The sequence below is a fragment of the Pongo abelii genome, chromosome 16 (assembly GCF_028885655.2).
Source record: "Pongo abelii isolate AG06213 chromosome 16, NHGRI_mPonAbe1-v2.0_pri, whole genome shotgun sequence".
NCBI classification, from domain to species: Eukaryota; Metazoa; Chordata; class Mammalia; order Primates; family Hominidae; genus Pongo; species Pongo abelii.
In genome coordinates, this window is record NC_072001.2 from 43,521,224 (window position 1) to 43,537,097 (window position 15,874).

General features: G+C 39.0%; 1 protein-coding gene across 2 annotated transcripts in view; it reads left to right on the forward strand.

Moving 5' to 3' along the window:
• Positions 1 to 15,874, forward strand: part of KNL1 (kinetochore scaffold 1) — a 68,413-nt gene that overhangs the window by 24,594 nt on the left and 27,945 nt on the right. For both annotated transcript variants that reach the window (XM_024232777.2, XM_054531395.1), the window contains exons 9-13: positions 309 to 361; positions 1,997 to 6,997; positions 9,417 to 9,555; positions 9,960 to 10,027; positions 10,621 to 10,719. In XM_024232777.2, the coding sequence (XP_024088545.2) occupies positions 309 to 361; positions 1,997 to 6,997; positions 9,417 to 9,555; positions 9,960 to 10,027; positions 10,621 to 10,719 (5,360 nt within the window). The remainder of the gene's footprint in view (positions 1 to 308; positions 362 to 1,996; positions 6,998 to 9,416; positions 9,556 to 9,959; positions 10,028 to 10,620; positions 10,720 to 15,874) is intronic.

The following is a 15,874-nucleotide window of genomic DNA, read 5'->3' on the forward strand; positions in this document are numbered from 1 at the left end:
AGTCTTATGAAATTTTATATGTTCCCAACACAAAAGATAAATGTTTGAGGTGGTGGATATTCCAATTACCCTGATTTGATCATTACACAAGGTATACAGGTATCAAAATATCACATGTAACACAAAAATATGTACAACTATTATGTATCAATTTTTAAAAAATTTAAAAAATTTAATACGTAAGTTCTTAAGGGCTTAATTACTGGTAAATTCTAGTAAATACTTGTAACTGATGAAGAACCTAAGAAAAGGAAAATCAGGCTCAGTGATATATTTTCTGACTACAGTTTTTTCTTTTTTCTAAATAGGGATGAACACCTTGCTTTCTGCTCCCATTCATACCCAGATGCAACAGAAGGAGGTATGAGTTCATGCAAATACCTTCATATTTTAATGTTGTTTGATTGTTAGAAAACACAATTCAATGATAATGGCATAATTTAGGGATGACTTAACAAAATGAATCAGCATAAACTGGAAAGGCTTCCTACCTTTCCAATTAACTTAAGGATAGTTAAGTCACTGCCAGTTTAAATAATGGGAAATACAGTATACCAGTACCTTTCAAAGTTTAAAGAGCACATGAGTCTTTATTTCTAACTATTTCCTTAGTGATACTAGTACACAAGTCCATAGGCCATACTTTCAGTAGCAAAGAGTTAATCTGTGTCCTCACTGAAAAAACTGTTGTAGCACAGAGTGTAATATATATATATATATATATATTTTAAGCTATCTCCTACAGAAGGATTTTTGTTGTTGTTGTTAGACACAGTCTTACACTGTTGCCCAGGCTGGAGTGCAGTGGCACAATCTTGGCTCATTGCAGCCTCAACCTTCTGTGCTGAAGCGATCCTCCCACCTCAGCCTCCTGAGTGGCTGGGACTACAGGTGCATGCCACCATGCCTAGCTAATTTTGTTCATTTTTTTGTAGAGACAAGGTCTCTGTTGCCCAGGCTGGTCTTGAACTCCTGGGCTCAAGGGATCCTTCTGCCTTGGCTTCCCAAAGTGCTGGGATTACAAGTGTGCGCCACCAAGCCCAGTCTAGAATGTAATATAGATTAGCCATCATGGGCTTATGTCTTTCCTAGACTTTTAAAATTTAGGATAAGAATGACCTTCTATTCAATATAGTAATTAGAATTTTTGTCATGTTTACATTTGGTGCTGTCAGTGTTTTTAATTTTTTAGTCATTCTACTGGGTGTATAATTAACCTTGAATTTTTAATTTGTCCCAAAACACTGAAAAGTAAATTACTCACAGACTTTAGATTTTTTTTTCTTTTCCTAATAGACTGGGTCTTACTCTGTTGCCGAAGTTGGAGTGCAATGGTGTGATCCTAGCCTATGACAGCTCAAACTCCTGGACTCGAGCAGTCCTCCCATCTCAGCCTTCCTAGTAGCTAGGACAACAGGCATGCACCACTGTGCCTAATTTTTATAATTTTTTGTAGAGACAGGATCTTACTTTGTTACTCCTGGCTTCAGGCCGTCCCTCTGCCTCAGCCTTCCAAAGTGCTTGGATTACAGGCGTGAGCCGCTGTGCCTAGCCTAGAGTAATTTTTTTTTTTTTTTTGAGACAGAGTCTTGCTCTGTCGCCCAGACTGGAATGCAGTGGTGCGATCTCAGCTCACTGCAAGCTCTGCCTCCCAAGTTCATACCATTCTCCTGCCTCAGCCTCCTGAGTAGCTGGGACTACAGGTGCCCGCCACCATGCCTGGCTAATTTTGTTTTTTGTATTTTTTAGTAGAGACAGGGTTTCACCGTGCTATAGCCAGGATGGTCTTGATCTCCTGACCTCGTGATCCACCCGCCTCGGCTTCCCAAGAATAATTTTTAATGACAAATTATATGCAACATGCTACACCATTGATTCAAGCAAACCAACGTGTTATGAAACCATCACTGAGGATTTTTTATATAGTACATGTTGTAAAATGCCTTTTTAAAAGTTTGCTTTTGTTCTGATCTCTTATATTTTGCTTTCATTATAGTTTTCAATTATAGAACATAACCATGAAAGGAAACATGCAAATGACCAAACAGTCATTTTTTCAGATGAAAACCAGATGGACCTGACATCAAGTCACACTGTAATGATTACCAAAGGCATTTTAGATAATCCCAAAAGTGAAAAGTCCACCAAGATAGATACCACATCATTTCTAGCTAATTTAAAGCTTCACACTGAGGACTCAAGAATGAAAAAAGAAGTAAATTTTTCCATGGATCAAAACACTTCTTCAGAAAATAAAATAGATTTCAATGACTTCATAAAAAGGTTGAAAACAGGAAAATGTAATGCTTTTCCTGATGTGCCTGATAAAGAAAATTTTGAGATACCTGTTTATTCCAAGGAACCAAATAGTGCCTCTTCTACACATCAAATGCATATATCTCTTAATGAAGATGAGAATAACAGTAATATTACTAGGATCTTTAGAGAAAAAGATGATGGGATGAATTTCACCCAGTGTCATACAGCCAATATTCAGACATTGATTCCCACATCCAGTGAGACCAACTCACAGGAATCTAAAGGTAATGATATTACAATTTATGGCAATGACTTTATGGATTTGACATTTAACCACACTTTGCAGATTTTACCTGCAACAGGTAATTTTTCTGAAATAGAAAATCAAACTCAGAGTGCCATGGATGTAACAACAGGTTATGGAACTAAAGCTTCAGGAAATAAAACAATTTTTAAGAGTAAACAAAATACTGCTTTTCAAGACCTTTCCATAAACTCTGCAGACAAAATACATATTACCAGAAGTCATATTATGGGGGCAGAAACTCACATAGTCTCACAGACTTGTAATCAGGATGCCAGAATATTAGCAATGACCCCAGAATCTATATGTTCTAATCCAGCTATTCAAGGTTGTAAGACTGTTTTCTATTCTAGTTGTAATGATGCCATGGAAATGACCAAATGTCTCTCAAATATGAGAGAGGAGAAAAATTTGCTAAAGCATGACAGTAATTATTCTAAAATGTATTGCAATACAGATGCTATGTCTTGTCTCACAGAGGAAACTATTTATTCTGGAGAGGAGAACATGGACATTACCAAGAGTCATACAGTTGCAATAGATAATCAAATTTTTAAACAAGATCAATCAGATGTGCAAATAGCAGCTGCACCAACACCTGAAAAGGAAATGATGCTTCAAAATCGTATGACCACATCAGAAGATGGGAAAATGAATGTAAATTGTAACTCAGTTCCTCATGTATCTAAGGAAAGAATACAGCAGAGCCTGTCAGATCCTTTGTCTATTTCATTGACTGATAGAAAGACTGAACTCTTATCAGGTGAAAATACGGATTTGACTGAAAGTCACACAAGTAACTTAGGAAGTCAAGTTCCTCTTGCAACTTATAATCTAGCACCGGAGAATACCAATGAATCTCACTCTCAGAGCAAAAGCTCTTCAGATGAATGTGAAGAAATTACCAAAAGTCGTAATGAACCATTTCAACGATCAGACATAATAGCCAAAAACAGCTTAACCGACACCTGGAACAAAGACAAAGATGGGGCTTTGAAGATTTTGCCCTACCCTGATAAAGATTCTCCTCAGTCAGCTGATTGTAATCAGGAGATAGCAACAAGCCATAATATAGTCTACTGTGGTGGAGTTCTTGATAAACAAATAGCTAGTAGAAATACAGTTTCATGGGAACAATCTTTGTTTTCTACCACAAAGCCATTATTTTCATCAGGACAGTTCTCTATGAAAAATCATGATACTGCTATAAGTGGTCATACAGTGAAATCTGTACTAGGCCAGAATTCTAAACTGGCTGAGCCACTGAGGAAAAGTTTAAGCAATCCCACACCTGACTATTGCCATGACAAGATGATTATATGTTCAGAGGAAGAGCAAAATATGGATCTAACAAAGAGCCACACTGTTGTCATTGGATTTGGTCCTTCTGAACTACAAGAACTTGGTAAAACGAATTTAGAACACACTACTGGCCAGCTAACAACAATGAACAGACAGATAGCTGTAAAAGTTGAAAAATGTGGAAGAAGTCCCATAGAAAAAAGTGGAGTACTTAAATCTAACTCTATTATGGATGTGTTAGAGGACGAAAGTATACAGAAACCTAAATTTCCAAAGGAAAAGCAAAATGTCAAAATTTGGGGAAGGAAAAGTGTTGGTGGACCAAAAATCGAAAAGACTATTGTATTTTCAGAAGATGATAAGAATGATATGGATATCACTAAGAGTTATACAATAGAAATAAACCATAGACCTTTATTAGAGAAACATGATTGTCATTTGGTGCCATTGGCAGGAACTTCTGAAACTATTTTATGTACATGTGGGCAAGACGACATGGAGATCACTAGAAGTCACACAGCTGCCTTAGAATGTAAAACTGTCTCACCAGATGAAATAACTACTAGGCCTATGGACAAAACTATAGTGTTTGTAGATAATCATGTTGAACTAGAAATGACAAAGTCCCATACTGTTTTCATTGACTACCAAGAAAAGGAAAGAAGAGACAAACCTAACTTTGAACTATCCCAAAGGAAAAGCCTAGGAACACCAACAGTGATATGTACTCCTACTGAGGAGAGTGTTTTCTTTCCAGAAAATGGTGAAAGTGACCGTCTAGTAGCAAATGACAGCCAGCTAACCCCTCTGGAGGAATGGTCTAATAATAGGGGCCCTGTAGAGGTAGCTGATAACATGGAATTGTCTAAATCAGCCACTTGCAAAAACATCAAAGATGTACAAAATCCTGGATTTCTGAATGAACCTCTATCAGGCAAAAGTCAGAGAAGAAAAAGCCTTAAGCTAAAAAATGACAAGACCATTGTATTTTCAGAGAATGATAAAAACGATATGGATATTACCCAGAGTTGTATGGTGGAAATAGATAACGAAAGTGCCCTGGAGGATAAAGAGGACTTCCATTTGGCAGGGGCTTCTAAAACTATTTTGTATTCATGTGGGCAGGATGACATGGAGATCACTAGGAGTCACACAACTGCCTTAGAATGTAAAACTCTCCTGCCAAATGAAATAGCTATTAGGCCCATGGACAAAACCGTATTGTTCACAGATAATTACAGTGATCTGGAAGTCACCAATTCCCATACTGTTTTCATTGACTGTCAAGCCACAGAGAAAATACTTGAAGAGAACCCTAAATTTGGAATAGGAAAAGGAAAAAACTTGGGTGTTTCCTTTCCTAAGGATAATAGCTGTGTTCAAGAAATCGCTGAAAAACAAGCACTGGCTGTAGGAAACAAAATTGTTCTTCACACTGAGCAAAAGCAACAACTCTTTGCTTCTACTAATAGAACTACTAATGAAATCATCAAATTTCATAGTGCTGCTATGGATGAAAAGGTCATAGGGAAAGTTGTAGACCAGGCCTGTACATTGGAAAAAGCCCAAGTTGAAAGCTGTCAGTTAAATAATAGAGATAGAAGAAATGTGGACTTTACAAGCAGTCATGCAACTGCTGTTTGTGGATCCAGTGATAATTATTCCTGTTTACCAAATGTTATTTCCTTTACTGATAATTTGGAGGGTAGTGCCATGCCCTTATGTGATAAAGATGAGGAAAAAGCCAACTATTGCCCAGTGCAAAATGATCTTGCTTATGCAAATGATTTTGCCAGTGAATATTACTTGGAATCTGAGGGACAGCCTCTCTGTGCTCCTTGTCCTTTGTTAGAGAAGGAAGAAGTTGTTCAAACCAGTACCAAAGGACAGTTAGACTGTGTCATAACACTGCACAAAGATCAAGATCTGATTAAGGATCCACGAAATCTATTGGTTAATCAAACTTTAGTATGTAGTCAAGATCTGGGGGAGATGACTAAACTTAATTCAAAGCGAGTATCTTTTAAGCTTCCAAAGGATCAAATGAAAGTCTATGTTGATGACATTTGTGTCATTCCTCAGCCTCATTTCTCAACCGACCAACCTCCATTACCTAAAAAAGGACAGAGTAGTATCAATAAAGATGAAGTAATACTGTCTAAAGCTGGAAATAAGAGTTTAAATATTATAGAAAATTCCTCTGCACCCATATGTGAAAACAAGCCCAAAATACTCAATAATGAGGAGTGGTTTGCTGCAGCCTGTAAAAAAGAACTGAAGGAAAATATTCAAACAACTAACTATAATACAGCTCTAGATTTCCGCAGTAACTCAGACTTAACTAAGCAAGTCATTCAAACTCATATCAATGCTGGAGAAGCACCAGATCCTGTAATTACATCTAATGTTCCATGTTTTCATAGTATCAAACCAAATCTGAATATTTTGAATGGAAAAACTGAAGAGTTCTTAGCTTTTCAAACTGTTCATATACCACCCCTTCCAGAGCAATTACTTGAATTAGGAAATAAGGCACACAATGATATGAGTATAGTGCAAGCTACAGAAATACATAATATTAACATAATCTCCAGCAATGCTAAAAATAGTAGAGATGAAGAAAATAAAGAGTCTCATAATGGAGCTGAAACCACCTCTCTACCACCAAAGGCAGTTTTTAAAGATAAAGTAAGGAGATGTTCTTTGGGAGTCTTTTTGCCTAGATTGCCCAACAAGAGAAATTGTAGTGTCACTGGTGTTGATGACCTGGAACAGATTCCAGCAGACACAACTGATTCAAATCACTTAGAAACTCAGCCAGTCTCTAGCAAAGATTCAGGCATTGGATCTGTTGCAGCTAAACTGAACCTAAGTCCTTCTCAATATATAAATGAGGAAAATCTTCCTGTATATCCTGATGAGATCAATTCTTCAGACTCTATTAACATAGAAAATGAGGAAAAGGCTTTGATTGAGACATACCAAAAAGAGATTTCACCATATGAAAATAAAATGGAAAAAACTTGCAATAGCCAAAAAAGAACGTGGGTACAAGAAGAAGAAGATATTCATAAGGAGAAAAAAATCAGAAAAAATGAGATTAAGTTTGGTGATACGACACAAGATGGGGAGGTGAGCTCTGTCTTGAACCAAAGAATGTTCTTGAATTTTGGGTTTTGTTTTGTTTTTTTAAATTGTGGGCATTCTCAAATTTTAATCTTAGTCTCAGGTAGGCAGAAAATAATTATTTCCACTTATAGGGCTGGAGAAATATTCTTATGTAGAACCTTCAGGAATTAATTGACTAACAGCTAGACTTCAAAGCAATTTAAAGTGACAAATAGTCACAAAAAAATTAAATGGAAAATTGTACAAAAAGTAGCCAAAGTTAAAATTGTATAATTTCAAAAATTTCAAAAGGTATATACTGTCACCTCTAGTGATTTGTCAATTTGGCTTTATATAAGAATCTCTAGGGAGGTTATATATAGCTTGAAAAGTCATCTTCAGTGTTGTTATATTTGGGGAGTAAAAAGCTTTTTATTTTGCCAACTGCATGAAGTGAAGCTTGACTGAATTTCCTTGGCTGACAAGGATATGTAGAAGTTGAGAGTCCATTTTCTTTATTATTTAATTTTATTTTTATTTTATTTTATTTTTGAGACAGAGTCTTGCTCTGTTGCCCAGGCTGGAGTGCAGTGGTGTGATCTCAGCTCACTGCAACCTCTGCCTTCTGGGTTCAAGTGATTCTCCTGCCTCAGCCTTCCGAGTAGCTGGGATTGCAGGTGCCTGGCATCACACCTGGCTAATTTCTTTTTTTTGTATTTTTAGTAGAGATGGGGTTTCCCCATGTTGGCCAGGCTGGTCTCGAACTCCTGATCTCAGGTGATCCACCCACCTTGGCCTGCGAAAGTCCTGATATTACAGGAGTGAACCACCACGTCGAGCCTGCATTCTATTTTCGATAAATATATAGATTATCTGCTATGTCTTAGGCACTGTTTTATGTGCTGGGAATGCAGACAAAAATCTGCTGTCATGGAGTTTACATAATAGCATTTATTCATTTATTTATTTTTGAGACCCTCGCTCTGTCGCCCAGGCTGGAGTGCAGTGGCGCGATCTCGGCTCACTGCAACCTCCATCTCCCTGGTTCAGGTGATTCTCGTGTCTCAGCCTCCCAAGTAGATGGGAGTACGGGTGCACACCACAATGCCCTGCTAATTTTTGTATTTTTAGTAGAGACGAGGTTTCACCACGTTGGCCAGGCCGGTCTCAAACTCCTGGCCTCAAGTGACCCACCCACCTCGACCTCCCAGAATGCTGGGATTACAGGCATAAGCCACCACGGCCCATAATGGCGTTTATTTATTATTTATTTTTGTTTTGTTTTGAGATTAAGTCTTGCTCTGTTGCCTAGGCTGGAGCACAGTGGCGTGATCTCGGCTCACTGCAACCTCCACCTCCCAGGTTCAAGCGATTGTCCTGCCTCAGCCTCCTGAGTAGCTGGGATTACAGGCATGTGCCACCACACCTGGCTAATTTTTGTATTTTCAGTAGAGTCAGGGTTTCACAATGTTGGCCAGGCTGGTCTTAAACTCCTGATCTCAAGTGATCCGCCTTCCTTAGCCTCCCAAAATGTTGGGGTTACAGGCATGAGCCACTATGCCCAGCCCCCTTAATAGCATTTACATAAAAGAATATACTGTTTTCAGCCAGGCGCGGTAGCCCACACCTATAATCCCAGCACTTTGGGAGGCCAAGGCAGGTTGATCACGAGATCAGGAGATCAAGACCATCCTGGCTAACACGGTGAAACCCTGTCTCTACTAAAAATACAAAAAATTAGCCAGGCATGGTGGCGAGCACCTGTAGTTCCAGCTACTCAGGAGACTGAGGCAGGAGAATGGCGTGAACCCAGGAGGTGGAGCTTGCAGTGAGCCGAGATCGCGCCAGTGCACTCCAGCTTGGGCGACAGAGTGAGACTCCGCCCCAAAAAAAAAAAAAAAAACTTATCAAAAAGCATGTAAGAAGATAGATGAAGATGGCATTTAAAGCTGTGAAGTCAAATGGTTAAAATAGTAAAAGCAGGACCACATAACTTATTCAGCTAAAGAAGTCTTGGTCAGCTGGGGAGGAACGTAGAAAAGCCTGGAAATAAGTTTATTGTCTGGACTCTAGCCAGGGCCACCACATACAGCCAATATTCTAGTCTGGTTTTCTGCAGTGTGGTTGCCCTGCTGTTGGTGGCTAGTAGTTGAATAATTGGATAGGTGAACATTTGGTAGCTTACAGGATCTGATTATAACTTAGATACATAATGAGAAATAATTTGCATACACAGTATAATCCATAGAGTTATTTTCAATAAAATTACTTTTAACTCTAATTAAAGGCTTAAGATGTTTGTTACTTATTCTAATTCTTTACTAAGATATTTCATATGAATTATAGATAAATTGTATGTTAGAAGTAGTATTTCTGTTAGTGTTTGTCATAAGTATACAGTGTATATTTTATTCTGATGATATTCGTTAATTGACAATTTCAGATTTTTGATCACCATACTGAAGAGGATATAGATAAAAGTGCTAACAGTGTATTGATAAAAAACCTGAGCAGGACCCCATCTAGTTGCAGCAGCTCTCTGGATTCAATCAAGGCTGATGGGACCTCTCTGGACTTCAGCAGTAAGAGCTTCATGAAGGCTAAATAATAGCAGCCATCTGCTTACTTAACTAATATTAAGTAGCTTTCAGTTCAGGAAATATTTGAATGTTGTATATGCCTTTTTGGGGTTATAAAAAGTTGATCAGTAAAATAATATTTAGTTTATTTTTAATTCTTAGTTATTGTAATGCACTGAGAAGTGACATACTACAGAGAAATAGAGTGATTTCCTTCATGGGCTTATAACTAGTGGAGAAACACTGGAGCCTTAAAACTATTATATACTTTGCCCTGCTACATGACTGTCTTCCCAGAAAGATCCCAGTGGGTGGCTTCAGGATCAGAAACAATCTGAATGATAACCACAATTAAGTTCACAGTTTAGTTTTGACTTGTTCATCACCAGAATTTGCTTTACTTCTAGCTTACCACAGTAGTCAAATGGAATCACAGTTTCTCAGAGATACTATTTGTGAAGAGAGCTTGAGGGAGGTATGTTAAAATTCTTTTTCTTTTTTTTATTTATAAAGAAAAGAGGTTTAAACGTCTCGTTTCTAATACACGTAATGTTCTTGGTTTAAAAAATTTTTTTTTAATTACGAAATATTTCAAATATACAGAAGACTACTTTTCTTTGTTAAAGATCCAACATAACAATTAATTAAATGGAGTAGAAGTCACGATTAAAAGGTATTTGTTTTGGCTGGGCATGGTGGTTCATGCCTGTTATCCCAGCAACATGGAGCCTGAGGCAAGAGAATCACTTGAGCCCAGGAGTTAAAGGCTGCAGTGAGCCATGATCACACAACTGTACCCCAGGCTGGGTGACAGAGCAAGGCCTTGTCTCAAAAAAAGAGAAAAAATGATGTATGTTTTGGGTTTTGGGATTTTTAAAACTTTGTTATTCAATAACCTTAAGAAATGATCTTAGATAAAATCTGCTCATGTATAGCCTGCAGATATCTGGATAATATTTCCATAAATGTATACAAGATACCTTAAGCTTTTAGAAACAAATGAAGTGGTTATATATCAAAGTGAGATCACATTGAATGGTCATGCAAACTTTTTTTTTCTTTTCTCAGAAACTCCAAGATGGGAGAATAACAATAAGGGAGTTCTTTATACTTCTCCAGGTCCACATCTTGGTACAGAAACCCCGACAGAGCAATCTCCCAGGCAATGTAAGTGCAGTTTCTTGGCAAACTGGTTATCTCAGTTAAAATATATTGCACTTTTTACTAAACTGCATCAAAGCAAACATTTATTTAAAAGCACAAAAAGAATGGAAGAGAGCAAATTTTCCTATAGAGAGTTTTCTTTTTTTTTTTCCTTTTTTTTTTTTTGAGATGGAGTCTCGCTCTGTTGCCCAGGCTGGAGTGCAGTGGCGCGATCTCGGCTCACTGCAACCTCTGCCTCCTGGGTTCAAGTGATTCTCTTGCCTCAGCCTCCTGAGTAGCTGGGACTACAGGCGCGTGCCACCACACCCGGCTAATTTTTGTATTTTTGTAGAGACAGGGTTTCACCATATTGGCCAGGCTGGTCTTGAACTCCTTACCTCGTGACCCACTCGCCTCAGCCTCCCAAAGTGCTGGGTTTACGAGCGTGAGCCACTGCACCCGGCCGAGAGTTTTCTTACAGTAGAGAGATTCGTGGTTAGCATAAACAAAAAACAAAAATTTTCACATGGATTTTTTTAATCATGGATTTTGATAAGATAAAATTTGAATTTTCCCTTCATTCCTTGCCATCTATTTTTTTGATACATTTTCCTGATTACGAAACTAACAGGTGCTTTTTCCTCCATTATAAAAATCTAAGGGTAGCGGAGGTTTTTAATGAACAGTTTTCAAAATCAAAAATATGTAAACTGGATACAGTGGCAGGTGCCTGTAATCACAGCTACTCAAGAGGCTGAGGTGGAAGAATCACTTCAAGGCAGGAGTTTGAGGCCAGCCTGGGCAACATATCAGTATCCTGTCTCAAAAAATTTAAGATCATAGAATATTTGAATAATACAATCAACGATCTCAATTGAAAAGATTAATAGAAAAACTTATATTCCTTACATAGGAATGTTTTTTCTTTTAAGTCTATCAGACATTTCCAAAAGTTAGTTATACTCTTGGCCACAAAGAAAACATTAATAAATTTTTAAAAATGGAGGTTTTACAGAGACTACATCATCTAATCTTGATCCAATACAATTAGAACTAATAAAAGAACCAAAACATTCTGAGATTCTTAGGAATTAAGAAACACAGTATCTTGTAGATGAAGCATCCCCAACCCCTGGGGTTAGGAACTGGGCCAAACAGCAGGAGGTGAATGGTGGTGGAGTGAGCAAAGCTTCATCTGTATTTACAGCCACTTCCCATTGCTTGCATTACCAACTGAGCTCTGCCTCCTTTCAGATCAGCAGCAGCATTATGTTCTCACAGAAGCACGAACCCTATTGTGAACTGCACACACGAAGGATCTAGGTTGTGCACCCCTTATGAGAATCTAATGCATGATGATCTGTCAGCGCCTCCCATCACCCCCAGATGGGACCGTCTAGTTGCAAGAAAATAATCTTAGGGCTCCCACAGATTGTATATTATGATGAGTTGTATAATTATTTCATTATATATTACAATGTAGTAATAATAGAAATAAAGTTCAGACTGGGCATGGTGGCTGACACCTGTAATCCCAGCACTTTGGGAGGCCCAGGCAGACAGATCGCCTGAGCTTAGGAGTTCAAGACCAGTCTGGCCAACATGGCTGAACCCGTCTCTAAAACAATACAAAAATTAGCTGGGCATGGTGGCATACACCTGTAGTCCCAGCTACTCAGGAGGCTGAGGTGGGAGGATGGCTTGAGCCCAGGAAGTGAAGGTTGCATTAAGCCAAGATTGCACCACTGCACTCCAGCCTAGGCAACAGAGCTGGACCCTGTCTCAAAAAATAAAAATAAAAAAAAAAATAAAAACAAGGAAGTTCGCAATAAATGTAGTGTGCTTGAATCATCCTGAGACTATCCCCTCTTCCTGGTCCTTGGAGGAATTGTCTTCCATGAAATTGGTCCCTGGTGCCAAAAAGGTTGGGGACTGCTGTAGTAGACAACATAGTTGGGTAAAAAAAAAAACAGGAAACACTTATAGATAACTCCTAGATCAAAGAAGTCGAAACTATTTCTAAGTAAAGGAGAATATTTAATGGCTAATCTGTGGGACATACAGCAAAAGCTATACTTAGCAGGAATTAAAAGCCTTAGATATCTTTGTTATCGTGGAGTCTAAAACTAAAGGAATTTTTATTTATTTATTTTTTATTTTTAGAGACGAGATCTTGCTATGTTGCCCAGGCTGGTCTTGAGCTCCTGGGCTTAAGCAGTCCACCCACCTTGGCCTCCTAAAGTGCTAGGATTACAGGCATGAGCCACCACGCCCAGCCAAGATATTAATACTCATAATATCCACAAAAAAGATAGGAAGATAGAATTAATATAGGTAAAAAGTGGAGCTAATGAAATAGAAAACAAAAATTGATGGAAAGGATAAATCCAGGCCAGGCATGGTGGCTCACACTTGTAATTTCAGCACTTTGAGAGACCAAGGCAAGAGGAATGCTTGAGCTCAGGAGTTTGATACCAGCCTCAGGAAAACAGGGAGACCCTGTTTCTACAGAAAATTTTAAAATTAGCCAAGTGTAGTGGCCTGTGCCTGTGGTCCCAACTACTCAGGAGGCTGTCATGGGAGGATCTCTTGAGCCCAGGGGTTCAAGGCTGCAGTGAGCCATGATTGTACCACTGCCCTCCAGCCTGGTCAACAGAACAAGACCCCATCTCAAAAAAAAAAAGAATAAATCCAAAAGCTATACTTTGAAAAGACAATAAAATAAGAAAACTCCTGAAGAGTCTAATTAAGAAGAAACAAGCAGCTGCGCACAGTGGCTGGTGTCTGTAATTCTAGCTACGTGGGAGGCTGAGGAGGGAAGATCACTTGAAACCAAGAGTTCAAGATCAGCCTGGGCAACATAGCGAGACCCCCCCGCCCACATCTTTTAATTAAATGAGTGAATGAAAAAAGAGAAAGCTAAAATATAGAAGATTAAGAAAGAAAACATACTCATAGATTAAAAGAGACTAAAATAATTTTTTGCTGGGTGCCATGGCTCACATCTGTAATCCCAACACTTTGGGAGGCAGAGGCGGGAGGATTGCTTGACCCTAGGAATTTGAGACCAGACCAGGCAACAGGTGAAATCCTGTACAGAATAATTAGCCAGGCCTGGTGGCATGTGCCTGTAGTCCCAGCTACTCGGGAGGCTGAAGTGGGATTATGACTTGAGCCCAGCAGGCAGAACTTGCAAGGAGCCAAGATTGTACCACTGCACTCCAGCCTTGGAGATAGAGCCGGACCCTGTCTCAAAAAAAAAAAAAAAACCAAAAGAAGAACGTGAAAAGGCAACCCACAGAATGTGAGAAAACAGTTGAAATCATACATCTGATAAGAAGCTTTATCCAAAATATATAAGGAACTCTTACAACTCAATAATAAAAATACAGTCCAATTTAGGCCTGGCTTGGTAGCTCATGCCTGTAATCTTAGCACTTTGAGGGGCCTAGACTAGAGGATTGCTTGAGCTCAGGAGTTTGAGACCAGCCTGGGCAACATAGTGAGACCCCATTTCTATTTAAATAAATAAATAAAACATAGTGAGACTCTGTCTCTATTTAAATAAATAAATAAAATACAACCCAATTTAAAAATGATCAAAGGATCTGAAAAGATATTTTTCCAAAGAACAGTCATGTGCTGCATAAGGACGTTTTGGTTAACAACGGACCACATATATACACAGGGGGTCCCATAAGATTTTTATGGAGGCCAGGCATGGTGGCTCACACCTATAATTCCAGCGCTTTGGGAGGCCAAGGCGGGTGGGTCATTTGAGGCCAGGAGTTTGAGACCAGCCTGGCCAACATGGCGAAACCGCATCTCTACAAAAATTACAAAAATTAGCCAGGCATGATGGCAATGTGCCTGGAGTCCCAGCTACTGAATCGCTTGAACCCAGGATGCGGAGGCTGCAGTGAGCCGAGGTCACGCCACTGCACTCCAGCCTGGGCGACAGAGCAAAACTGTCTCAAAAAAAAAAAAAAAAAAATTGTAATGGAGCTGGAAAATTCCTATTGCCTAGTGACATTGTAATGTAGCACAACACATTACTCACATGTTTGTGGTGATGCTAATGTAAACCTGCGCTGCCATTCCTGTTAAAGGGTAGTACGTATAATTATGTACAGTAACATAATACTTGATAATGATAACAGACCATTAGGTTGCTGTTTTATGTATTTACTATACTGTACTCTTCATTGTTATTTTATTTTTTTGAACCAGAATCTCACTTTGTCACCCAGGCCAGAGTGCAGTGACCTTGGCTCACTGCAGCCTCAACCTCCTGTGCTCAAGTGATTCTCTTGCCTCAGCCTCCCAAGTAGCTAGGATTATATGCACAAGCCACCACACCTGGCTAATTTTAAAATATTTCTTAGAGATGGGGTCTCGGTATGTTGACCAGGCTGGTCTCAAATTCCTGGCCTCAAGCAATCCTATTTTGCCTCTCAAAGTGCTGGGATTGCAGGTGCAAGCCACCATGTCCAGCCCTTATTGTTATTTTAGAGTATACTCCAACTTATAAAATAAAACAAGTTAACTGTAAAACAGCCTCAGGCAAGTCCTTCAGGAGTTATTCCAAAAGAAGGCATTGTTCTCATAGGAGATGATAGCTCCATGGGTGTTATTATTTCTCAAGACCTTCCAGTAGGACAAGAAGTGGAGGTGGAAGACAATGATATTAATGATCTTGACCCTGTGTAGGCCTAGGCTAACATGTGTGTTTGTATCTTAGGTTTTTGTTGTTGTTGTTGTTTGTTTGTTTTGAGATGGAGTTTCTCTCTTATTGCCCAGGCTGGAGTGCAGTGGCATGATCTCGGCTCACTGCAACCTCCACCTCCCAGGTTCAAGCGATTCTTCTGCCTCAGCCTTCCAAGTACCTGGGATTACAGGCACATGCCACCACACCTGGCCAATTTTTGTATTCTTAGTAAAGACAGGGTTTCACCCTTTTGGCCAGGCTGGTCTCGAACTCTTGACCTCGTGATCTGCCCACCTCAGCCTGCCAAAGTGCTGGGATTACAGGCATGAGCCACCACGCCTGGTGCATGAATATACTTTAAAATTCATTTAATTGTATACTTAAATGGATGGATTGCATTTTATGTGAATTGTATCTCTATAAAGCTGTTTAGAAACAAATCAATTACTGGAGAATTATATATTTGAATGT